Source organism: Bombina bombina, chromosome 2 (assembly GCF_027579735.1).
Source record: "Bombina bombina isolate aBomBom1 chromosome 2, aBomBom1.pri, whole genome shotgun sequence".
Classification (NCBI taxonomy): domain Eukaryota; kingdom Metazoa; phylum Chordata; class Amphibia; order Anura; family Bombinatoridae; genus Bombina; species Bombina bombina.
The window spans coordinates 935,768,658-935,796,644 of record NC_069500.1 but is presented as its reverse complement, the minus strand read 5'-3'; the positions used below and the strand labels follow the sequence as shown (position 1 = coordinate 935,796,644).

The following is a 27,987-nucleotide window of genomic DNA, read 5'->3' as shown; positions in this document are numbered from 1 at the left end:
GGCTACTCCTTCATGCTGTTTTGTTAGAGGTAGCAGGCTTCTTGGTCTGCTTACCCTTGTTCCAGCCTTGCATCGGTTTCCAGGCTGGTTTGGACTGTGAGGCATTACCCTCTTGCTTAGAGGATGCAGAATTAGAGGCCGGTCCGTTCCTGAAATTACGAAAGGAACAAAAATTAGACTTATTCTTGGCCTTGAAAGGCCTATCTTGTGGGAGGGCGTGGCCCTTTCCCCCAGTGATGTCTGAGATAATCTCTTTTAATTCTGGGCCAAAGAGAGTTTTACCCTTGAAGGGGATGTTAAGCAATTTTGTCTTGGATGATACATCCGCTGACCAAGACTTTAGCCAAAGCGCTCTGCGCGCCACAATTGCAAACCCTGAATTTTTCGCCGCTAATCTAGCTAATTGCAAAGCGGCATCTAAAATAAAAGAGTTAGCCAACTTAAGTGCGTGAACTCTGTCCATAACCTCCTCATATGGAGTCTCTCTACTGAGCGACTTTTCTAGTTCCTCGAACCAGAACCACGCTGCTGTAGTGACAGGAACAATGCACGAAATGGGTTGTAGAAGGTAACCTTGCTGTACAAAAATCTTTTTAAGCAAACCTTCCAATTTTTTATCCATAGGATCTTTGAAAGCACAACTATCTTCGATAGGAATAGTAGTGCGCTTGTTTAGAGTAGAAACTGCCCCCTCGACCTTAGGGACTGTCTGCCATAAGTCCTTTCTGAGGTCGACCATAGGAAATAATTTCTTAAATATAGGAGGGGGAACAAAAGGTATGCCGGGCTTCTCCCACTCCTTATTCACTATGTCCGCCACCCGCTTGGGTATAGGAAAAGCGTCGGGGTGCACCGGAACCTCTAGGAACTTGTCCATCTTGCATAATTTTTCTGGAATGACCAAGTTGTCACAATCATCCAGAGTAGATAACACCTCCTTAAGCAGTGCGCGGAGATGTTCTAATTTAAATTTAAATGTCACAACATCAGGTTCAGCCTGTTGAGAAATTTTTCCTGAATCTGAAATTTCCCCATCTGACAAAACCTCCCTCATGGCCCCTTCAGATTGGTGTGAGGGTATGACAGAACAATTATCATCAGCGCCCTCCTGCTCTTCAGTGTTTAAAACAGAGCAATCGCGCTTTCTCTGATATGCAGGCATTTTGGATAAAATATTTGCTATGGAGTTATCCATTACAGCCGTCAATTGTTGCATGGTAATAAGCATTGGCGCGCTAGAAGTACTAGGGGCCTCCTGCGTGGGCAAAACTGGCGTAGACACAGAAGGAGATGATGTAGAACCATGTCTACTCCCTTCATCTGAGGAATCATCTTGGGCAATTTCATTATTTGTGGCAGTACTGTCCTTACTTTGTTTGGACGCTATGGCACAATTATCACACAATTTTGAAGGGGGAGACACATTGGCTTTCATACATATAGAACATAGCTTATCTGAAGGCACAGACATGTTAAACAGGCTTAAACTTGTCAATAAAGCACAAAAACCGTTTTAAAACAAAACCGTTACTGTCTCTTTAAATTTTAAACAGAGCACACTTTATTATTGAATATGTGAAAATATATGAAGGAATTGTTAAAAATTTACCAAAATTTCACCACAGTGTCTTAAAGCATTAAAAGTATTGCACACCAATTTTCAGAGCTTTAACCCTTAAAATAACGAAACCGGAGCCGGTTACAGATTTAACCCCTATACAGTCCCAGCTACAGCCTTTGCTGTGACTTTACCAAGCCCAGAGGGGAATACGATACCAAATGACGCCTTCTAGGAACTTTTCCAACTACTCTCAGGTCCTCACACATGCATCTGCATGTCTTGTACTCAAAAACAACTGCGCAGTAAAGGCGCGAAAATGAGGCTCAGCCTACAACAGGGAAGGCCCTTCCTGACTGGAAAAGGTGTCTAACATAGTGCCTGACGTTAAAAAACGTTCCCCAAGTTTAAAAGTGTGAATTATCAGCATAAACATGTATAAAATGTCCAAATAAAGCAATCGATTTAGCCCATAAAAGTGTCTACCAGTTTTATAGCCCATATTAAGCCCTTTATTGTGTTTGAGACTAAGAAAATGGCTTACCGGTCCCCATGAGGGGAAATGACAGCCTTCCAGCATTACACAGTCTTGTTAGAAATATGGCTAGTCATACCTTAAGCAGAAAAGTCTGCTAACTGTTTCCCCCAACTGAAGTTACTTCATCTCAACAGTCCTATGTGGAAACAGCAACCGATTTTAGTTACTGTCTGCTAAAATCATCTTCCTCTCACAAACAGAAATCTTCATCTTTTCTGTTTCAGAGTAAATAGTACATACCAGCACTATTTTAAAATAACAAACTCTTGATAGTAGAATAAACAAAACTACAACTAAACACCACATACTCTTAACCATCTCCGTGGAGATGTTGCATGTGCAATGGCAAAGAGAATGACTGGGGTGGGCGGAGCCTAGGAGGGACTATATGGCCAGCTTTGCTGGGACTCTTTGCCATTTCCTGTTGGGGAAGAGATATTCCCACAAGTAAGGATGACGCCGTGGACCGGACACACCAATGTTGGAGAAATAGTTTTTTATAAGCCTGATAGCTTTTGCATGAATGGCCACTAGGATTTTGTTAAGTGTTTGGTAATATATGTTATATGTAGCTTACAATTATGAGTAGATCTCTAGGACATTGCTTGTAAGTTGTCATACAGGTTAATCGAATTTCATCTTTTTGAGTGGGATTACGTGCCCCATTAATTTGCAGTTGATCACACTAGCAATAGTAATCATGGATCACACTATGTACCAGAGAACATTTGCAAATCAGAGCCGTAACAGCATCCCTTTGCTACACAGAAGTCTGTGACATGCAAATATTAAAATTATTATTTCAATTGGTGACAGCATGGATAGGATTAGTGTGAGTAATAATACTTAAAGGGACTTTACAGTCAAAATTAGAACCCACGTGGATCCATTTCAGTTTTGAGTAGAAGCATTTTTGTAATATACATGTATTAGCAAAACGTATTCTAATAGCTATTTCAAAAGTGTACTTTTTAAGTATGCACCGTGCACCATCATTTTAAACACAGCACTTTTCTCAGAGAGCCTAAGGTGTTTGCGTTAATTGGTGACATGATACAAGTCCCAATGGCTCTCGGAGCAGCTGCAGTAATTAAAATGCTGGTGCACTTAGAACATCTAGCTATGCTTCACATGCACGTGCAGAGAAAAATGTAAACACTAAAAACAGTGATAACTTTTACCAGGAGCATTTATGCCAATACATGTATATTGCAAATAGGTTTCTATTGAAAGATGCAATTCATCTATGTGCATTTAAACTTTGACCGGAATGTCCCTTTAAGTACTTAGAAAGTTGGCCACTGCAAGGCATTTAGCAATTCTCTCTGCAAGCAAAAAAGGGCCCTGAAACTACATTACCCACAGTGCTGTAGGATGACCCTGCAGCATCTGATTTGATGTTCTAAAGTCACCTTCATGAGTAATAATACTTCATACCAGTAGATTTGTTGGATGCCCTTCTTCGTATCTCAGTCACCATCAATCGTGAAACTTGAGTTGTAAACTGCAGAAGGTCAGAAAACTTCTCTGTCATTGAGCTAGGTGGCGCACTTCCAAATACCTAAAAAAAAAAAAAACAAGACATGTGTCACACAAGTTTGTAGGATCTATACTGAAAATGTGTTTCTACACTGTAATGGGATATTGGAAAAAACAAAAACACTATTTGTGGGTTATCTTAGAGTGAGGGTGATTATATCTTCCCCCGCCTTGAAGGTAATGTGCTGTGAAGTAGTTTTTCCTTTAATTCTCAGAAATATACATTGAAAGTACGGTCTTGAAAAAAAGAAAAAAAAACTCTCAAAGGTAAGATTAAACACAGACCTCCCAACTGTCCCAATTTGAGAGGGACAGTCCCTAGTATGCCTCACTGTTCCATATTTGCTGAATTTCCCATAGCCCTGCCCATAAACTGGGAACACAAACCTGGCTGCCTAAACACACCCATTATCCAACAAGCTATTCGCCCGTAATCCCCCCACCCTCTCCTTACACAGCCCCTCCTACAAAGCCCCCCTTAACCTCTCAAGTCCCTAATAAATACCAAGAAATATTGGGAGGTATGTAAACATGTGGTAATAAAACCTAATTGATTCTAGTGAATATCTAATCGTTTCTAATTTACTCCTTTTAACATTTTTTTTGTTCTCTTGGTATCTTTATTTGAAAAAGGAGGAATGTTAGCTTAGGAGCCGGACCATTTTTTGTTCCTACCAATTTAACACAAGAAATCATACCACTGAATTCTGTTTTTGTGAATCATTCACAATTGTTCACTAAGTGCAATATACAATAATAAATAGCACCGTAATAAATTTATCGGTAATCTAAAGAAAAAAAAATTATATTCTCTCTTATCCATCAGATATGTAGAAAACGTATATTCCAATAGTAGATAAATACATGAATATATTTCACATTAACATATTTTATGAATCATTTTAAATTATATAATGTACTAATCTTAATTATTCAATTATAGTAACAATAATGAAATACAAGCAATTGTTCGTGATATAACTTTACTAAGTTATAAAAAATTTTATGTTATGCTAATTAAATTTTAGAAGAAGATATTTTGCATTTAAGGAGCTTGTATACTCATTAAGAAAAAAACCAACAAACAATACTAATCATATTTGTTTTGCAAACAGAACATAGAGAAATAATGAATGTTGTTTTCATCTTTTTTGTTTATCAAACGTTAATGAACTAAGATAACATATAATAAGTATTACTGCAATTCACCATATTCTAACCTACCATAAAAAACGAAAATCAATTATTTTTTGTTTAAAAAAGTATAACACGTGATGTGAGATCAGAACTGATAGCATTCGTGATGCCAGGAAATGGAATGACAAAAAATAAAAAATATATAATCTATGGGGCACAAAACCTATAACAAAAAAGGCCCTCATCTATGAAGCTACTTCTAACCTGTCAGGAACCTCAGAGGCGGATCTTAAACAACTCTGACTTATGCGTCTGGGATGACTGACAAGCCCTGCTCTTGGACAGTGAGAGCAGGGGGGCAGGTCTGCACAATTTCTTGCTTGTGCAATGTTGATTTTTGTCAGCAGATGCTGAATCAGAGGCCCCTAAGGTCTACAGACAGGTTCCCTGTCCGCATAGACAATTATAAATGTTGCCACGAAGAGTCTAAAAAATGTATGCAGAAGAAACCTAGTAATATACAATTAGAGCCATACTTTAAATATATTATAAAACAGTAAATATTATTTTAAAAAAAAGTTGAAAAGACTTTTAAATCCCATACCCTGTTGAAGACTGGCAACATCATATAAAGTTTCTCTTCCTGTTCCTTCTGTGTCATGTGACGAGCAGGGTGACAAAGTTCAGCAAAAAGGCGCCTTAAGTGCATTAAGCCCAAAGCATTATCTTGCGGGCTGCACTCCTCCTGCCGAGGCCGGCCCATGATTCTCTTCACCATATTCATGTTTGCAGCCTTAACGCCACACCGTCGTCTGTAGGAAGGAACAAAAAGATCACATTAGTCAGTAATAGTAACATTAAAATAGAATGCAAAGTTGTGTGACACCGAAGATGCTATCATTACTAATATCAATTTATTTTGGTAAAAAATATTAAAGAAAAAAATAGATAATAAAAGAATCTGGATTCATTATCGCGGGGGTTAATAAATGTACAAGGAACTTAGGAACCACATAGAATATTGAGAAGACAGATGCACATTTTTCATCTGTATATACCTAAAGCCTTAAAGGGACAGCCAACTCCAGAATTTTTAATGTTTTAAAAAGATAGATAATCCTTTTATTACCCATTCCCCAAGTTTGCATAACCAATATGGTTATATTACTATACTTTTTACCTATGATTACCTTGTATCTAAGCCTCTGCAGACTGCCCGCTTATTTCAGTTCTTTTGATAGACTTGCATTTTAGATAATCAGTGCCCTCTCATAAGTAACTCCATGGACGTGATCACAATGTTATCTATAAGGCACACATGAACTAACACCCTCTAGCGGTGAAAACTGTCAAATGCACTGAGATAAGAGGTGGCCTTCAAGGGCTTAGGAATTAGCATATGAGCCTACCTATGTTTAGCTTTCAACTAAGAATACAAAGAGAACAAAGCAAATTTGATGATGAAAGTGAATTTTAAAGAGGCTGTCTATATGCCACCAAAACACGATTTTTAACTCCATTATCCAAACAATTTGTTTGCAATGCCCAGAGAACTGAACATTTATGGTACTCAACCATCTTTAAAAGGGATACTGAACCCACATTTTTAATTTCAGGATTCAGATAGAGCATGCAATTTTAAGCAACTTTCTAATTTACTTATATTATCAATTTGTCTTTGTTCTCTTGGTATCTTTTTCTTAAAAAAGCAGGAATGTAAGCTTACAAGCCAGCCCATCTTTCGTTCAGTACCTGGGTATCGCTTGCTGATTGGTGGATGCAGCCACCAATCATCAAGACTATCCAGGGTGCTGAACCAAAAATGGTCCGGCTCGTAAGCTTACATTCCTGCTTTTTCAAGAAAAGAGAACTAAGAAAAAATGGATAATAGGACTAAATTAGTAAGTTGCTTAAAATTGTATGGTCTATCAGAATCTTAAAAGAAAATGTATGGGTTTCATAGCCGTTTAAAGGGATATGTTACCCATATACTAAATTGCTTTAAAGTTGTGTAGAATATCTGTAAAAAGCGGACTAGAAAATATCATATGAACATCTATAAGTAAAAACAAATTACCTCAACATTTCCTCATTAGCCACAACCTATTGTAAAAGGGATGTTAAGCAACCTCTCAGGATCCTGTGAGTTACAAGGGACCCTGCATTTGACATGTAAGAATACAGACACTAATCTCTCTCCTCAGGAAGTTTACTATGAAATTTTGAGAGATTGTGGTGAGATGCCATGAGATCACAGTAAAACGTGATCTCAGCACTGATGATGCGGATTGGCTGTTTTTTTTTCACACTATGCAGATAACAATAAAAAAAAAAAGAGTAGCTGAAGGATAACTGCATGCAGAACACTTACTCTGGTGAACTAAAGAAAGGTTGAGCTAAAATATCGTCCTTTTTTTCCATAGAGATGTCCATGTGATATTTTCTAGTCAGGCTTTTACAGATGTACTGCATAACTTTCAAGTGATTTATAGTGTCATACTTGACAAATTCCAGGGTTCCAAAAACCTAATCTTGTATTTCTGGCTACAATATTTTTTTACATTTTGTACACACGCACGTACACACACACAACAAACAAACACAACAACAACGGCATATGCATTCTAATATGGCATATGCATTCTTGCTTTTAATAATGATGTTATGAAAGATCTCAAGTTTAGCTTCCCAATACACTGAACCCAAGCACAATTAGACAAATAACTAACTACTACTACTTTACAAGGAGCTCTAAGTTTAACAGAAGGTTCAAAATACTCTGTGTTAAAGTTTCTGTTTTTCCACTAAGCAACTGCTGCTTTTTTAACCCCTTAAAGACCGGACATTTAAGACAAAAAACTTCCCCAAAAGACCAGAACTTTTTTTATTTTTTTTTTAGCATTTTTGCCATCACTACATTTAAACAGAAATAGAGCCTTTTCTTTTTATATTTACCTATCAAAAATATATATTTTTTTTTTAGTAGACAACCCAAGGTATTGATCTAGGCCCATTTTGGTAAATGTAATGCCACCATTTCACCGCCAAATGCGATCAAATGGAGAGAAAAAAAAAATTAACTTTTTCACAATTTTAGGTTTCTCACTGAAATTATTTACAAACAGCTTGTGCAATTATGGCACAAATGGTTGTAAATGCTTCTCTGGGATCCCCTTTGTTCAGAAAGATCAGACATAAATGGCTTTGGCATTGCTGTTTGGTAATTAGAAGGCTGCTAAATGCCGTTGCGCACCACAGTTTTATTATGCCCAGCAGTGAAGAGGTTAATTAGGTAGCTTGTAGGGTAAATTTTAGCTTTAGTGTAGAGATCAGCCTCCAACCTGACACATCCCACCCCCTAATCCCTCCCTGACCCATCTCAAACAGCTCTCTTACCTCCCCCACCTCACAATTGTCACCATCATCTTAAGTACTGGCAGAAAGTCTGCCAGTATGAAAATAAAAGCTTTTTTTATTATTATTTTTTTTAAATATATTTCCTGCAGTGTAAGTTCCCCCCTAACTCCCCAACCTCCCTGATCCCCCCCCCCCTAAAAGCTATCTAACTCTCCCCTCTCTACCTATTTGCCGCCATATTAGGTACTGGCAGCTGTCTGCCAGTACCCAGTTTGCTGTACATTTGGCTAATTTTTATAATAATAATAAAAAATAAAAAAAAGACTTATTTTTTCTGTAGTGTAGCTGCCCCCCCCCACTCAATACCCTACCCCCTCCCAGATCCCATTCCGTTAACGGATCCCACATGGGATCCCCCTCATTGACCCTACTCCCTCCTTCCCCCTCAATGACATAGTTTTTTTTTATTATTCCCTGTAGCGTGGCCGAACGTTCCCACCCACTTCCGCCTTCCTCCTGCCTCCTCGAGCGATGGGCCACCCACCCGCCTCCCTCCTTAACCTCCCACCCACCAACGATCGGGCACCACCGCTGTCCGATGCAGAGAGGTCCACAGAGTGGCCCTCTCTTCATCGGTAACTCTGCAAATCTATTTCTACAGTGCCCCACTCGTGGGGCATGCAGAAATAGCGCATTCTCGCTATTTTGAGCAAGATCGCAGCAGAGAGAAGCCCAGGACTGCAGCAACGTACAGGGTACTTCCCTAGTCCTTAAGGGCATAACGACCAGCGTCATACAGGGTACGGCGCTGGTCGTTAAGTGGTTAAGTTATATATTTAAACAATAGCTTAATTTTTAGACATGTATTTTATGCTGTATAATTTCAATGGTTTTGAAAAAGTAATATAAAATATCCTTAAAAGGGAAATAAATCCCAATTTTTAAATTCATAATTCAAATAGATCATACCATTTTAAACAACAACTTTGCAAATCACTTCTATTATCGAATATGCTTAATTCTTTTGGTATCTTTTGTTGAAGGAGCAGCAATGCATTACTGAGAGTTGGCTCCATGTGCAGCTACCAATCAGCAGCTTCTGATCCTACCTAGGTATACCTTTCAACAAAGTATTTAAAGAGAACAAAACAAATTAGATAATAGAAGTAAATTAGAAATTTATTTATAATTGCACGCTCTCTCTCAATCATGAAAGAAAATAAATACTGGGTTTCATGTCCATTTAATAAGGCAAACACACAAAACAAACACCAAAGTATGTTTAAGACACATTTCAGTCTAGCAGGCCCATTTATCAAGCTCCGTATGGAGCTTGAAGGGCCGTGTTTCTGGCGAGTCTTCAGACTCGCCAGAAACACAAGTTATGAAGCAGCGGTCTAAAGACCGATGCTTCATAACCCTGTCCGCCTGCTCTGAGCAGGCGGACAGGAACCGCCGGAAATCAACCCGATCGAATACGATCGGGTTGATTGACAGCTCCCTGCTGGCGGCCGATTGGCCGCGAGTCAGCAGGGGGCGGCGTTGCACCAGCAGCTCTTGTGAGCTGCTGGTGCAATGTTAAATGTGGAGAGCGTATTGCTCTCCGCATTTAGCGAGGTCTTGCGGACCTGATCCGCAGTGTCGGATCAGGTCCGCAAGCCCTTTGATAAATGGGCCCCTAAGTTTTGATACAAAATTACTGAGTAACTCCATAGTGAAATTTAAACCAGTGACAAACTGCATCAATTGTAGACTTTTGTTTGTTCTTAAAAGGGATATTAAACATTATTTCATGCACCTCCCTCAAATCAGAAGGTGCTAGGGAGAACATGAACCCATATCCGATTAATAAAATGTATTAAAACAGTAAATGCTAAAATGGTGAACCTTGTATAGGTGTAAAGGTATTGTGTGCCTTTATAGATACTATTTATAGACAACTATAAATAATATTTGTAGCTTTAAAAAAAAAAAAATTCTTAGCATTAAAGGGATACCAAACACAAATTTTTTCTCTTTCACAATTCAGATAGAGCATGCAATTTTAAGCAAGTTTCTAATGTACTCCTATTATCATTCTCTTGCTATCTTTATTTAATAAAGCAGGAATCTAAGCTAAGGAGCCAGCCCATTTTTGGTTTAGCACCATGGATAGCGCTTGCTGATTGGTGCTGAACTAAAAATAGTGCAACCCAGGTTCTTAACCAAAAATAGGCCAGCCCCATAACTTAGATTCCTGCTTTTTTAAATAAAGATAGCAAGAGAACAAAGAAAAAATGGTAATAGGAGTAAATTAGAAACTTGCTTAAAATTGCATGTTCTATCTGAATCATGAAAGGAAAAAAATTGGGTTTAGTATCCCTTTAAGATCAGGTAAGGCTCCTAAGGCCACCCCCAAGCTTCTATATTCAGCAGTACAGCCAAATAGAACGTTACTGTTGCACTATTAGCTTTATATTGTATACGTTCATTCTCTGCCCAGCTTCCTGAAGGTAGGGGGATGCAATTGCTCAACTGTGGCTTATCTACTTCAGGGAGACAACCCTGACGAAGTGCCCTCTGGCATGAAACGCGTAGGATTCTAACACTATTACTGTCTTCTGTTGCTGTGCCTTGATTCAACATGTAATTTTAACCTTTTTACAATAAAAGATATTTTATATATTGGACTTTACTGTAACGGAGCCGTTCTTATGTTTTCTCATTGCTACTTCAGGAAAACAGGCAAACAAGACAGATTCAGATGAATGCGCAGTAGAAAGAAAACTGGATGGGTGACGTGGAAAATCCTTTGACTAGGCAGCTATGAATGTCCTTTACATCTAAAGAGTCTCTCTAATAAAAGCAAACAGTGCTTATATAAGGTACAAACATATTAACATTTAATTTAAGACTGCAGCTGCAAATACCGCACAGCTATAATATATTAAAAGGGACATCAAACCCAAATATTTTCTTTCACGATTTAAATAGAGCATACAATTTTAAACAACTTTCCAGTTTACTACTATGATCTAATTTGCTTCATTTTCTTGATATAATTTGTTGAAAAGCATATCTAAATAGAATCAGTACCTGCTGATTGGTGGTTGCACAGATGCCTCATGTGACTGACTCACCCATGTGCATTGCTATTTACTCAACAAAGGATAGCTAAAGAATGAAGCAAATTAGATAATAGAAGTAAATTGGAATGTTGTTTAAAAGTGTATTCTCTGTCTGAATCATGAAATAATTATTTTGGGTTTCATGTCCCTTTTATTGTTTGGCTATTTTAAAAAAAAGAAGAAGAAGAATGGCTGGCTCCCCAGTTTTCTTGCTGGCTCTAACATTTCAAAAATATTTGCCAGACCCAGCTTTATATTTGAAGAACAACTCTCTTCAGGTCCAAAAAAAACAACATTTTGCGATAAGCATTAAAAACAGGAATAAAGTAAAGTGAAGTCATGAAAACATCTCATGGAGCTAAATAAAAAACAACCACCCAGTTTCTATGCAAAGATACCGCCTTGAAAACAGCTAATACATCAGTTATACTGTAGGTACTCATTGTGTCTGACATTACTTATTTTATGGTTATGGAATTGGCCTATAAAGCTCCTCATAAAAGGTCTAGAATGACTATTGAATAGTTTCAAGTGTGACAGAGAGGTTATATTCATTTTTAGTAGCTTGGCAAAAGTGGACTTTTTTTTTTTAGTTCTCAGGAAAGAAAGCAAACTTACACCACTCTTTTACAGAGAAAATTATGTCAGCCTTCTCAAAATATTAATATGAATCTTATAATTAAAGGGACAGTAAAGTCAACATTAAAATCTCATGATTTAGATAGAACATGCTATTTTAAAAAAACTTTCCAATTTACTTCTATTATCTAATTTGGTTTGTTCTTTTTGTATCCTTTTTAGCAAAACATTTCTAGGTAGGCTAAGGAGCAGCAATACACTACAAGAAGCTAGCTGCTGATTGGTGGCTGCAAATATATCCTGCTTGTCATTGGCTAACCGGATGTGTTTGGCTACTTTCTAGTAGTGCATTGCGGCTTCTTAGCCTACACTTCAACAAATAACAACAAGAGTAGCAAATTTGACAATAAAAATTAAAATTGCATAGTTTTTTTAATATGACGTTCTATCTCAATCATTATAGTCTAATTTTGACTTTACTACCCTTTATATGCAGGCAGTTCATGATGGCTGAAGCAATGTTAGAGCATTTAGTATTGCACAATTGCTTGTACTATGCTTGCATATAAATTTGTTTAACAGGATTAAACACAATTAAAGTCAGCTCCAGAGCAGCAATGCACTACTGTGAGCTAGCTGAACACATCCAGTGAGTCAATGACACAAATGTTTGTAGCCACCAATTACCAGCTAGCTCCCAACAGTGCCTTGCTGCTGCTAAGAATATGTACATGTGCTTTTAAACAAAGGATACTAAAAGAACAAAGTACATTTTATAATAGAAGTAAATGTGTTTTACAATTACATGCTCTCTCTGAATCATGAAAGTTTAATTTCTGACTCGTGTCCCTTTTAGAAATGTTACATGAGCAAAACAATTCTTTAAAACAAATTAATCTTAAAAAAAATAGAAAATATAACAATTACCCTTTTCCCTTTTGCGGTATAAAAATGAAGCTGATAATATCACAGCATTGCTGTGCTCCCCTCAGTGTGACTACAAAAAGTAAATTATACTGTCACATTCAATAAATCTCACAAGATTAGCTCTGTATCACAGGGGAAGCTGTTTCCTTTCTTTGCTATTTTTTTTTTATCTGCACATGCAGTGTGAACAGAAAAAAAGTCTTATCCAGAGTAAAAAAACAAAACAGACTATGGGGTCAGTTTATCAAGCGTACGTGCCCCTGTCCACCGCAGCTCGCCTCTGACGGGCTGAATTCCGCCTGCAGAATTCAGCATTGCACACAAGTGCTATTTTGCGCACATGTGCAAAGCTGCCCCGCACAGCCAATCATGTGCGGGCAGGAGATGTCAATCTCCCCGGTCGGAAGAGACCAGGGAGATTGAAATTCGCCACCTAAGAGGTGGCGAAAGGGTAGGGAAGCAGCGATCTGATGACAACTGTTTGTTAAATACGGCGTGCAGGTTCTCTTGTGAGAACCTGCAGACGTAGGCAAGTGAAGCCTGCCGAAAGGGTTGAGAAATCAACCCCTAAGTATTAACCTTGATGTTATAGAGAATAATACTTATTATAAGGAATCTTACAGTGCATTGTTAGCATATACAGTATTACAATATACCAAATAAAAATGAACTCCAGAGCAGCAATGCACTATTTGGATCTAGCTGCATAGATCTTGTGAGCCAATGAAAAAGTCATGTGTGTAGCCACCAATCACCAGTTAGTGCATTGTTGCTCCTGACCCTACCTAAGTATGCTTTTTTTTTTTTAATTTTATTTTTAAACAAAGGATACCAAGTCAATTTGAAAATAACCGTTAAACATCCTGCAAAAACAAGAAGACACTAATAACAAGTCAAAATAAACAATATAAATAACCTGAGTCATGTGTGCCCGTCACTTGCCTTTTCAATGTATTTGTTAATAGCACTCGTTCATGTGCATGATATCTATATCTATCTATCTATCTATATATATATATCTATATATATACATATACACACACATATATATATATAACATAATTTATGCTTACCTGATAAATTCCTTTCTTCTGTAGTGTGATCAGTCCACGGGTCATCATTACTTCTGGGATATTACTCCTCCCCAACAGGAAGTGCAAGAGGATTCACCCAGCAGAGCTGCATATAGCTCCTCCCCTCTACGTCACTCCCAGTCATTCGACCAAGGACTAACGAGAAAGGAGAAGCCAAGGGTGTAGTGGTGACTGGAGTATAACTTAAAAAATATTTACCTGCCTTAAAAACAGGGCGGGCCGTGGACTGATCACACTACAGAAGAAAGGAATTTATCAGGTAAGCATAAATTATGTTTTCTTCTGTTAAGTGTGATCAGTCCACGGGTCATCATTACTTCTGGGATACCAATACCAAAGCAAAAGTACACGGATGACGGGAGGGATAGGCAGGCTCTTTATACAGAAGGAACCACTGCCTGAAGAACCTTTCTCCCAAAAATAGCCTCCGAGGAAGCAAAAGTGTCAAATTTGTAAAATTTGGAAAAAGTATGAAGCGAAGACCAAGTTGCAGCCTTGCAAATCTGCTCAACAGAGGCCTCATTCTTGAAGGCCCAAGTGGAAGCCACAGCTCTAGTAGAATGAGCTGTAATTCTTTCAGGAGGCTGCTGTCCAGCAGTCTCATAAGCTAAACGAATTATGCTACGAAGCCAAAAAGAAAGAGAGGTAGCAGAAGCCTTTTGACCTCTCCTCTGACCAGAGTAAACGACAAACAGAGAAGACGTTTGTCGAAATTCCTTAGTTGCCTGTAAGTAAAATTTAGAGCACGGACTACGTCCAGGTTGTGCAGTAGACGTTCCTTCTTCGAAGAAGGATTTGGGCACAAAGAAGGAACAACAATCTCTTGATTGATATTCCTGTTAGTGACTACCTTAGGTAAGAACCCAGGTTTAGTACGCAGAACTACCTTATCCGAATGAAAAATCAAATAAGGAGAATCACAATGTAAGGCTGATAATTCAGAGACTCTTCGAGCCGAGGAAATAGCCATTAAAAATAGAACTTTCCAAGATAACAACTTTATATCAATGGAATGAAGGGGTTCAAACGGAACGCCCTGTAAAACATTAAGAACAAGGTTTAAACTCCATGGTGGAGCAACAGTTTTAAACACAGGCTTAATCCTGGCCAAAGCCTGACAAAAAGCCTGGACGTCAGGAATTTCTGACAGACGTTTGTGTAACAGAATGGACAGAGCTGAGATCTGTCCCTTTAATGAACTAGCAGATAGACCCTTTTCTAAACCTTCTTGTAGAAAAGACAATATCCTAGGAATCCTAACCTTACTCCAAGAGTAACCTTTGGATTCACACCAATATAGGTATTTACGCCATATCTTATGGTAAATCCTTCTGGTAACAGGCTTCCTAGCCTGTATTAAGGTATCAATAACTGACTCAGAAAACCCACGTCTTGATAAAATCAAGCGTTCAATTTCCAAGCAGTCAGCTTCAGAGAAGTTAGATTTTGATGTTTGAAAGGACCCTGTATCAGAAGGTCCTGTTTTAGAGGTAGAGACCAAGGTGGACAGGATGACATGTCCACTAGGTCTGCATACCAAGTCCTGCGTGGCCATGCAGGTGCTATTAGAATCACTGATGCTCTCTCCTGTTTGATTCTGGCAATCAATCGAGGAAGCATCGGGAAGGGTGGAAACACGTAAGCCATCCTGAAATCCCAAGGTGCTGTCAGGGCATCTATCAGGACTGCTCCTGGATCCCTGGATCTGGACCCGTAACGAGGAAGCTTGGCGTTCTGTCGAGACGCCATGAGATCTATCTCTGGTTTGCCCCAACGTCGAAGTATTTGGGCAAAGACCTCCGGATGAAGTTCCCACTCCCCCGGATGAAAAGTCTGACGACTTAAGAAATCCGCCTCCCAGTTCTCCACTCCCGGGATGTGGATTGCTGACAGGTGGCAAGAGTGAGACTCTGCCCAGCGAATTATCTTTGATACTTCCATCATTGCTAGGGAGCTTCTTGTCCCTCCCTGATGGTTGATGTAAGCTACAGTCGTGATGTTGTCCGACTGAAACCTGATGAACCCCCGAGTTGTCAACTGGGGCCAAGCCAGGAGTGCATTGAGAACTGCTCTCAATTCCAGAATGTTTATTGGCAGGAGACTCTCCTCCTGACTCCATTGTCCCTGAGCCTTCAGAGAATTCCAGACGGCACCCCAACCTAGAAGGCTGGCGTCTGTTGTTACAATTGTCCAGTCTGGTCTGCTGAATGGCATCCCCCTGGACAGATGTGGCCGAGAAAGCCACCATAGAAGAGAATTTCTGGTCTCTTGATCCAGATTCAGAGAAGGGGACAAGTCTGAGTAATCCCCATTCCACTGACTTAGCATGCACAGTTGCAGTGGTCTGAGGTGTAAGCGTGCAAAGGGTACTATGTCCATTGCCGCTACCATTAAGCCGATTACCTCCATGCATTGAGCCACTGACGGGTGTTGAATGGAATGAAGGGTGCGGCAAGCACTTTGAAGTCTTGTTAGCCTGTCCTCTGTCAGGTAAATCTTCATTTCTACAGAATCTATAAGAGTCCCCAGGAAGGGAACTCTCGTGAGTGGAACGAGTGAACTCTTCTTTTCGTTCACCTTCCATCCATGTGACCTTAGAAATGCCAGTACTAACTCTGTATGAAACTTGGCAGTTTGAAAGCTTGAAGCTTGTATCAGAATGTCGTCTAGGTATGGAGCTACCGAGATTCCCCGCGGTCTTAGTACCGCCAGAAGAGCACCCAGAACCTTTGTGAAGATTCTTGGAGCTGTAGCCAATCCGAATGGAAGAGCCACAAACTGGTAATGCCTGTCTAGGAAGGCAAACCTTAGGTACCGGTAATGATCTTTGTGAATTGGTATGTGAAGGTAAGCATCTTTTAAATCTACAGTGGTCATGTACTGACCCTCTTGGATCATAGGTAAAATTGTCCGAATAGTCTCCATCTTGAACGATGGAACTCTTAGGAATTTGTTTAGGATCTTTAAGTCCAGGATTGGTCTGAAAGTTCCCTCTTTTTTGGGAACCACAAACAGATTTGAGTAAAACCCTTGTCCCTGTTCCGACCGTGGAACTGGATGGATTACTCCCATTAACAAGAGCTCTTGTACGCAGCGTAGAAACGCCTCTTTCTTTGTCTGGATTGTTGACAACCTTGACAGATGAAATCTCTCCCTTGGAGGAGAGTATTTGAAGTCCAGAAGGTATCCCTGAGATATTATCTCTAGCGCCCAGGGATCCTGGACATCTCTTGCCCAAGCCTGGGCGAAGAGAGAAAGTCTGCCCCCCACTAGATCCGATCCCGGATCGGGGGCCCTCAATTCATGCTGTTTTAGGGGCAGCAGCAGGTTTCCTGGCCTGCTTGCCCTTGTTCCAAGACTGGTTAGGTCTCCAGTTTTGTCTGTAGCGAGCAACAGATCCTTCTTGCTTTGGGGCAGAGGAAGTTGATGCTGCTCCTGCTTTGAAATTCCGAAAGGAACGAAAATTAGACTGTTTGGCCTTAGGTTTGGCCCTGTCTTGAGGCAGGGCGTGGCCTTTACCTCCTGTAATGTCAGCGATAATTTCTTTCAAACCAGGCCCAAATAAGGACTGCCCTTTAAAAGCTATATTAAGCAATTTAGACTTAGAAGTAACATCAGCTGACCAGGATTTTAGCCACAGCGCCCTGGGTGCCTGAATGGCGAATCCTGAATTCTTAGCCGTAAGTTTAGTTAAATGTACTACGGCCTCCGAAATGAATGAATTAGCTAGTTTAAGGACTCTAAGCCTGTCCGTAATGTCGTCCAGAGTAGCTGAACTAATGTTCTCTTCCAGAGACTCAATCCAGAATGCCGCTGCAGCCGTAACCGGCGCAATGCATGCAAGGGGTTGCAATATAAAACCTTGTTGAACAAAAATTTTCTTAAGGTAACCCTCTAATTTTTTATCCATTGGATCTGAAAAAGCACAGCTATCCTCCACCGGGATAGTGGTACGCTTAGCTAAAGTAGAAACAGCTCCCTCCACCTTAGGGACCGTTTGCCATAAGTCCCGTGCGGTGGCGTCTATTGGAAACATTTTTCTAAATATCGGAGGGGGTGAGAACGGCACACCGGGTCTATCCCACTCCTTAGTAACAATTTCAGTAAGTCTCTTAGGTATAGGAAAAACATCAGTACTCGCCGGTACCGCAAAATATTTATCCAACCTACACATTTTCTCTGGTATTGCAACTGTATTACAATCATTCAGAGCCGCTAACACCTCCCCTAGTAATACACGGAGGTTTTCCAGCTTAAATTTAAAATTTGAAATATCTGAATCCAGTCTGTTTGGATCAGAACCGTCACCCACAGAATGAAGTTCTCCGTCCTCATGTTCTGCACCTGTGACGCAGTGTCTGACATGGCCCTAATATTATCAGCGCACTCTGTTCTCACCCCAGAGTGATCACGCTTGCCTCTTAGTTCTGGTAATTTAGCCAAAACTTCAGTCATAACAGTGGCCATATCTTGTAAAGTTATCTGTAATGGCCGCCCAGCTGTACTGGGCGCCACCATATCGCGCACCTCCCGAGCGGGAGATGCAGGTACTGACACCTGAGGCGAGTTAGTCGGCATAACTCTCCCCTCGTTGTTTGGTGAAATTTGTTCAATTTGTACAGATTGACTTTTATTTAAAGTAGCATCAATATAGTTAGTACATAAATTTCTATTGGGCTCCACTTTGGCATTGCAACAAATGACACAGGTATCTTCCTCTGAATCAGACATGTTTAACACACTAGCAAATAAACTTGCAACTTGGAATACAATTCTATTAGAATATTATTAAAAACGTACTGTGCCTTTAAGAAGCACAGAAGATTTATGACAGTTGAAAATTAATAAATTGAAACAGTTATAGCCTCAATCCTTGTAAACAACACAACTTTAGCAAAGGTTTGATCCCATTAGCAAAAGACAAATAATTCTGAAAGCAGAAAAAAATTACAGAATAAACGTTTTTTATCTCAGTCAACTATAATCTCACAGCTCTGCTGAGAGAAATTACCTCCCTCAAAACAAGTTTTGAAGACCCCTGAGTTCTGTAGAGATGAACCGGATCATGCAGGAAATACAATGAGCTGCTGACTGAAATTTCTGATGCGTAGTAAAAGCGCCAAAAAACGGCCCCTCCCCCTCACACACAGCAGTGAGAGAGAACAGAAACTGTCAGAAAAAAGATCAAGCAACTGCCAAGTGGAAAAATAGTGCCCAAACATTTATTCACTCAGTACCTCAGCAAATGAAAACGATTTTACATTCGAGCAAAAACGTTAAACATAATTTCTTAGTTATTAAAAAGTTTTATGTACTTCTTACAGTGTAATTCCAGTGAAGTACCATTCCCCAGAATACTGAAGTGTAAAGTATACATACATGACATTATATCGGTATGGCAGGATTTTCTCATCAATTCCATTGTCAGAAAATAAAAGCTGCTACATACCTCTATGCAGATTCATCTGCCCGCTGTCCCCTTATCTGAAGTTTACCTCTCCTCAGATGGCCGAGAAACAGCAATATGATCTTAACTACTCCGGCTAAAATCATAGTAAAACTCTGGTAGATTCTTCTTCAAACTCTGCCAGAGAGGTAATAACACACTCCGGTGCTATTTTAAAATAACAAACTTTTGATTGAAGATATAAAACTAAGTATAATCACCATAGTCCTCTCACACATCCTATCTAGTCGTTGGGTGCAAGAGAATGACTGGGAGTGACGTAGAGGGGAGGAGCTATATGCAGCTCTGCTGGGTGAATCCTCTTGCACTTCCTGTTGGGGAGGAGTAATATCCCAGAAGTAATGATGACCCGTGGACTGATCACACTTAACAGAAAAAATATTTGTATTTTAATAACATGCATGTGATGTGTAATGAAACAGAAGTAGTGTACTCTAAAGCCAAAATGTTTTTTTTTTGCAAACTAAACTTCTTAAAGGGATAGTCACGATTCAGATAGAGCATGCAAGTTTAAGCAACTTTCTAATTTACTCCTATTTTCAAAAAATTTCTTTGTTCTCTTGGTATCTTTATTTGAAAAAAGCAAGAATGTAAGCTTAGGAACCGGACCGTTATTGGTTCAGAACCTGGGTAGCACTTGCCGATTGGTGGATACATTCAGACACCAATCAGCAAACGCTACCCAGGTGCTGAACCAAAACTGGGCCGGCTTCTAAGCTTACATTAAAATAAAGATACCAAGAGAACGAAGAAAAATTAATAGGAGTAAAGTAGAAAGTTGCTCTAAATTGCATGCTCTATCTGAACCATGCATTTTTAATTTTAACTAGACTGTCCCTTTAAGTATATTTGAGATTAACTTCGGTGCACTGTGAAAATGACCTTTTAAAAGGCAAAATCGGTGAGAAGAGTTATATCATACAAATGTCATAGCATAATGATCTATAACCCATTCAACGCCCCATTTTTAAGTAGCGTAAAACCAATAGCAATGTGACAACTCAGCCAATACAATGCATTCTCATGACACCTGAATCAATCAGCTGGTGCCATTTCTAAACACAAAGCAGCAGCCCAGCTGCTAGACCTTTGGATTGAAACCCGTGATATTTGCCGTCCATATGTCTGTGCTCCATCTGTCTGTCACATCATTTTAAAGACAAGTAAACTGCTCTCTCTGCTTGTATCTCTATCATGTGGCAAGATATTTACGTTCAGTCATTTTTAATTGTATCTTTTACAGTTCTGCAGAACACCCAAGTACTTTCTTATTTTGTTTAACTATGTTATAATTATTTATTTTTAAGATGATGTTTTACATTTTTGTAACACATAAATGCAACCTTGGAATAAAGAATTGTACGGATATTTGTTTATAATTTTTTATGGCTGTCTCAGCTTTGGCAGTGTGCCAGCCTTGTGAGTGCCTTTAAATTGAGGTTAAGATGGTGATTTACTCTTAGAAAAATTGTGCCTGATTGGAAGCCAGTGGAAGACACATGATGTTGAATGGGGGGAGGGGCAAACACCTCTGGGGTATTAAGTTATATTTGGTTAATGTTGTTTATTTAAATAATTTATGGGGGGGGGTTAGTAAATGTGGACTGGGACAATTTCACCCCTTTAGACATTAATACCCACACAAGTGCCACACATGTACAACAACACGTATCCCAGTGGCCTGAGATGAAAGCGTGCAAACGGAACGATGTCCATTGCCGCTACCATTAATCCAATGACCTCCATACACTGAGCCACTGATGGCCGAAGAAGGGACTGAAGCGCTCGGCAAGTATTTAGAATCTTTGACTTTCTGATCTCCGTCACAAATATTTTCATGTCTACCAAGTCTATCAGAGTTCCCAGAAATGGAACTCTTGTTAGTGGAACTAGTGAACTCTTTTCTATATTCACTTTCCAACCGTGAGTTCGTAGAAAAGCCAACACGATGTCCGTGTGAGATTTGGTTAGATGGTAAGTTGACGCCTGAATCAAAATATCGTCCAGATAGGGCGCCACTGCTATGCCCCGCGGCCTTAGAACTGCCAGAAGGGACCCTAGCATCTTTGTGAAGATTCTGGGAGCTGTGGCCAACCCGAAAGGAAGGGCCACAAACTGGTAGTGTTTGTCCAGGAAGGCGAACCTGAGAAATTGGTGATGATCCTTGTGGATAGGAATGTGAAGATACGCATCCTTCAAGTCCAAGGTGGTCATATATTGACCCTCTTGGATCATTGGTAAAATTGTTCGTATGGTCTCCATCTTGAACGATGGGACTCCGAGAAATTTGTTTAGACATTTGAGATCTAAAATCAGTCTGAAGGTTCCCTCTTTTTTGGGAACCATGAACAGATTTGAGTAAAACCCCTGCCTGTTCTAGTTTTGGAACTGGACAAATTACACCCATGGTATAGAGGTCTTTTACACAGCGTAAGAACGCCTCTCTTTTTGTCTGGTCTACAGACAAACGTGAAAGAAAATCCTTGAATTCTAGTCGATACCCCTGGGTGATAATTTCTAATGCCCAGGGATCTTGAACATCCCTTGCCCAAGCCTGAGCGAAGAGAGAAAGTCTGCCCCCTACTAAATCCGGTCCCGGATCGGGAGCTGCCCCTTCATGCTGTCTTGGTATCAGCAGCGGGTTTCTTAGCCTGTTTACCTTTATTCCAGGTCTGGTTAGGTCTCCAGACTGACTTGGATTGTGCAAAATACCCCTCCTGCTTTGTGGCGGAGGAGGAAGTAGAGGGTCCGCCTTTAAAGTTTCGAAAGGAACAAAAATTATTTTGTTTAGCCCTCATCTTAACAGTCTTGTCCTGAGGAAGGGCATGACCTTTACCTCCAGTAATTTCGGAAATGATTTCCTTTAGTTCAGGCCCGAATAGGGTCTTACCTTTAAAAGGAATAGCTAAAAGCTTAGATTTTGATGACACATCAGCAGACCAAGACTTAAGCCATAACGCTCTACGCGCTAAAATGGCAAAGCCTGCATTTTTGCCGCTAATTTAGCCATTTGAAAAGCGGCATCGGTAATAAAAGAATTAGCTAACTTGAGAGCCTTAATTCTATCCAAAATATCATCTAACGGGGTCTCAACCTTAAGAGACTCCTCTAGAGCCTCAAACCAAAAAGTTGCTGCAGTAGTAACTGGAACAATGCACGCTATAGGTTGTAGAAGAAAACCCTGATGAATAAACAATTTCTTTAAAAGACCCTCTAATTTTTTATCCATAGGATCTTTGAAAGCACAACTGTCCTCAATAGGTATAGTTGTACGCTTAGCCAGGGTAGAAATAGCTCCCTCCACCTTAGGGACCGTCTGCTAGGAATCCCGAATGGTGTCAGATATGGGAAACATTTTCTTAAAAGTAGGAGGGGGAGAGAACGGAATGTCTGGTCTGTCCCATTCCTTAGTAACAATGTCCGAAATCCTTTTAGGGACTGGAAAAACATTAGTGTAAGTAGGAACCTCTAGATATTTATCCATTTTACACAATTTCTCTGGTGGTATTACAATAGGGTCACAATCATCCAGAGTCTCTAAAACCTCCCGGAGTAACAGGCGGAGGTGTTCAAGCTTAAATTTAAAGGCCGCCACGTCCAAGTCTGTTTGAGGGAACACATTTTCTGAGTCTGAAAGCTCTCCCTCAGACAGCAATTCCCCTACCCCCAACTCAGAACACTGTGAGGGTACATCGGAGATGGCCAATAAAGCATCAGAGGGCTCAGCATTTACTCTAATACCGGACCTACTGCGCTTACCCCTGTAAACCTGGCAGTTTAGATAATACCTATGTAAGGGTAGTAGACATAACTGCAGCCATATCTTGCAGGGTAAAAGAATTAGATGCACTAGAAGTACTTGGCGTCACTTGAGTGGGCGTTAAAGGTTGTGACACTTGGGGAGAAATGAATGGCATAACCTGATTCTCTTCAGACTGAGAATCATCCTGAGACATACTTTTATCACCTAAAATATATGTTCTTTGCAATGTAAGGCCCTTTCAGTACATGAAGGACACAATGCAAGTGGGGGTTCCACAATGGCTTCTAAACACATAGAGCATTGACTTTCCTCAATGTCAGATATGTTGAACAGGCTAGTAATAACCACAAAAAGTCTTGAAAACACTTTATTTAATGAAAAAAATAATCAGAAAAAAACGGTACTGCGCCTTTAAGAGTAAAAAAGCGTACAATTTTTCCAAAACTGCTTTAAAATGTTATAACTCACAATTTTAGCATATATGTGTCTTATCTAGTAACCTAAGATTGCACCACATGTAAGGGACAATTAACCCTCTATTAGAAAAAAACGTTACTCAAAAACATTATGAAAAATAGAATAGCAACCCCCTGCACCTCGCCACAGCTCTGCTGTGGCGCCTACCTGCCCTCAGGGGTCTGAGAAACCTCACTATCACTTTGTTAGGCTATGTCTTCAGCTTAGGCCCACCGGAGCTGGAGCATGCTGCCTTCATATGAAATTCAACTGCGCATCTGAGGCGCGAAATTAGGCCCTGCCCATCATATGCGATGTCTCTCTGCCTAGTAAAAACCGCTGTAAAGCGGTATAGGAACTAGCCATGTGGGGTTTTCATATTCCCAATATAACACTATAAGCCATGTGAAACCCTCCAGTGCCATCAAACAAAAGCGTTTCCTCATAAAAAGGTTATGTTGCCCTTAAACATAAAACCGTTTCTTCATCAAAACATTATGTTACCAGTGTCAACCAATTTTTAGCCCATAATATACAGGTCCCAGTAATACCCCTTCATACATGTAGGATTACTGCTTACCCCTTACCTCATGGGAACTATGTCAGCCAGTTCTGAAATACCACAGTCTCTCCAGAAAAAAATGACTGAACATATCTCAATGTTTGTAACATGAGAAACTTTCCCCACACTGAAGCTTCTCAAGTACTCCTCAGCCATTCTGTGGGAACTTCTCTGGACCTTAGTGACAACTGCTAAGATCATCAGCCTGCAGGGAGAAATCTTCATCCATCTGCTGCCTGGGAATAAATAGCAATCACCAGTACCATTTAAAATAATTGCTTGAAGGAAATAAAAACTATCATTTTAACATCTCTTTCACTTTACCTCTTCCTATTACTAGTATAGGCAAAGAGAATGGCTGGGGTGGAGATAAGGGAGGAGCTATATATATACAGCTCTGCTGTGGTGCTCTTTGCCACTTCCTGTTAGCAGGAGGATAATATCCCACAAGTAAGGATGAATCCGTGGACTCGTCGTATCTAGTAGAAGAAAAGGGTCACTCAATAATTAATGAAAAAGATTAAAAATACATAAAACAAAAAGTGCTCCCAACAATAATGATATCATCAGTATTACTGCTGACATTAAAATACTTAACGATATACAACGTATTCAAGAAAAACAAATAGGCCCAATCTAATACAAAAATCACACCTTGTGTCAGCAGACTATAAGCATGTCAGCTAGGTTACTATGGATTATTTTTGGAACTGCACCGCTCATCTTGACAACATTAGCTTAGTATGCAGCTACTGGTTTATCTAGCACAAATGCTGGTAAATCAGACACACTCCCTCAGCCCTAATCAGTTTAAATACAAAACCCCTTACATTCAATTTCACTGGTTTCATGCACTCTATTGAACTTCAATAGGAAGCGGTATAGCCATCTCTCAGAACACAAGTCTAATGTTGCATTTGCATGCCACATAAGGATGGAATGAGAAAAATACCATCACAAGACCTGAAAGCCAAACAGTCCACAAAAGAGCTCTGATCCTGCCTGATACACAGTACAGATATGATGTGTTGTAGAACTGGAAAGACACATGTGAAGGGGAGAGTTGTGGATGTCTGTCTTGCACTTCACTACAACTGTGTGAAAGGGACTAGGGCACTTTTACAGGGTGCCAGGGGCCTGATTAAAGTACATAGCAAATTTGTTTTACTAAAACATTTTATGGGAAATTACATTTTATTTTAATGTTCCACAAAGGAAAATCGAAATGCTCTGTGTGTCTGTAATATAAAATGTTTATGAAAATTTTTACATTATACTTTTATATTATTTATTTTGTTCCTTTTACCTGTATGTAATTTAATATGTGCGTTTTTACAATTCTAATGTGAATTCTAGATTCATACCATACTTCAAAGTCAGTTAAAGCTAATTTGTCTGTTTTATCATTGCAAAACATTTTATGGGAAAACATAATTTATGTAAGAACTTACCTGATAAATTCATTTCTTTCATATTGGCAAGAGTCCATGAGCTAGTGACGTATGGGATATACAATCCTACCAGGAGGGGCAAAGTTTCCCAAACCTCAAAATGCCTATAAATACACCCCTCACCACACCCACAATTCATTTTTGCAAACGTTGCCAACTATGGAGGTGGTGAAGTAAGTTTGTGCTAGATTTCTACGTTGATATGCGCTTCTCGGCATTTTGAAGCCCGGTTCCTCTCAGAGTACAGTGAATGTCAGAGGGATGTGAAGGGAGTATCACCTATTGAATGCAATGGTTTTCCTCACGGGGATCTATTTCATAGGTTCTCTGTTATCGGTCGTAGAGATTCATCTCCTACCTCCCTTTTCAGATCGACGATATACTTTCATATTCCATTACCTCTACTGATAGCCAAACCAGTACTGAAACGGATATCTGCTATATGTGGATGGGTGTCTTTTGGTAAGTATGTTTTCATTACTTAAGACACTCTCAGCTGTGGTTTGGCACTTTATGTATTTATATAAAGTTCTAAATATATGTATTGTACTTTCATATTTTGGAAATTATTTTTTTTTTATGAAAAATTATTTCTTACCTGGGGTATAGTCTCTTTTTCAAATTGACTGTCTTTTAAATTTGCTGGCAGAATTAGGCTTGCGAGGGTGCAAAATGCCAAAATTTATTGCGTCATTTTTGGCGTGAGAATTTTTTGGCGCAAAGTTATGTTCGTTGACGCAAATTTGTAATTTCTGGCGTCTTAGTTGACGCCGAGTCCTTCACAAGGTTGTGTCATCTATGACGCGAGTGTTTCGTTTCTGGACTTTTTTGGCGCCAAAAAATATAAAGTACATAGCAAATTTGTTTACTAAAACATTTTATGGGAAATTACATTTTATTTTAATGTTCCACAAAGGAAAATCGAAATGCTCTGTGTGTCTGTAATATAAAATGTTTATGAAAATTTTTACATTATACTTTTATATTATTTATTTTGTTCCTTTTACCTGTATGTAATTTAATATGTGCGTTTTTACAATTCTAATGTGAATTCTAGATTCATACCATACTTCAAAGTCCGTTAAAGCTAATTTGTCTGTTTTATCATTGCAAAACATTTTATGGGAAAACATAATTTATGTAAGAACTTACCTGATAAATTCATTTCTTTCATATTGGCAAGAGTCCATGAACTAGTGACGTATGGGATATACAATCCTACCAGGAGGGGCAAAGTTTCCCAAACCTCAAAATGCCTATAAATACACCCCTCACCACACCCACAATTCAGTTTAACGAATAGCCAAGAAGTGGGGTGATAAATAAGTAAAAAGCATCAACAAAGGAATTTGAAAATAATTGTGCTTTATACAAAAATCATAACCACCAAAAAAAGGGTGGGCTTCATGGACTCTTGCCAATATGAAAGAAATGAATTTATCAGGCAAGTTCTTACATAAATTATGTTTTCTTTCATGTAATTGGCAAGAGTCCATGAGCTAGTGACGTATGGGATAGCAATACTCAAGATGTGGAACTCCACGCAAGAGTCACTAGAGAGGGAGGGATAAAAAATAAAAAAAGCCATTTCTGCTGAAAAAAAATAATCCACAACCCAAATCATAAATTTAGTCTCATAATTGAAACGAAAAAAAACTTAAATTAGAAACAGAACAATCAAACTGAAACAGTTGCCTGAAGAACTTTTCTACCAAAAACTGCTTCCGAAGAAGCAAATACATCAAAATGGTAGAATTTAGTAAAAGTATGCAAAGAAGACCAAGTTGCTGCTTTGCAAATCTGATCAACTGAAGCTTCATTCTTAAAAGCCCAAGAAGTGGAAACTGATCTAGTAGAATGAGCTGTAAATCTCTGAGGCGGGGCTTTACCCAACTCCAAATAAGCTTGATGAATCAAAAACTTTAACCATGATGACAAAGAAACGGCAGAAGCCTTCTGACCTTTTCTGGAACCAGAAAATATAACAAATAGACTAGGAGTCTTGCTGAAATCTTTAGTAGCTTCAACATAATATTTCAGAGCTCTCACCACATCCAAAGAATGTAAAGATCTCTCCAAACAATTCTTAGGATTAGGACACAAAGAAGGGACAACAATTTCTCTATTAATGTTGTTAGAATTCACAACCTTAGGTAAGAATTTAAATGAAGTCCGCAAAACTGCCTTATCCTGATGAAAAATTAGAAAAGGAGAATCACAAGAGAGAGCAGATAATTCAGAAACTCTTCTAGCAGAAGAGATGGCCAAACAAAGGATACCATTTTTTAAACCTTGAAGAAGGAATAAAAGAAGTAACAGGCCTATTCCATTCCTTAGAAATCATATCTGAAATAGCATCAGGAACTGGAAAAACCTCTGGAATAACCACAGGAGGTTTATAAACAGAATTTAAACGTTTACTAGTTTTAATATCAAGAGGACTAGTTTCCTC

General features: G+C 39.3%; 1 protein-coding gene across 5 annotated transcripts in view; it reads right to left on the bottom strand.

Moving 5' to 3' along the window:
* WDFY3 (WD repeat and FYVE domain containing 3) overlaps positions 1–27,987 on the bottom strand; it is an 840,855-nt gene that overhangs the window by 524,522 nt on the left and 288,346 nt on the right. For all 5 annotated transcript variants that reach the window (XM_053703393.1, XM_053703396.1, XM_053703395.1 and 2 more), the window contains exons 3-4: positions 5,377–5,584; positions 3,534–3,657 (exon numbers count right to left, since the gene is read on the bottom strand). In XM_053703393.1, coding sequence (XP_053559368.1) covers positions 3,534–3,657; positions 5,377–5,556 — 304 coding nt within the window. In that variant the 5' untranslated portion in view covers positions 5,557–5,584. The remainder of the gene's footprint in view (positions 1–3,533; positions 3,658–5,376; positions 5,585–27,987) is intronic.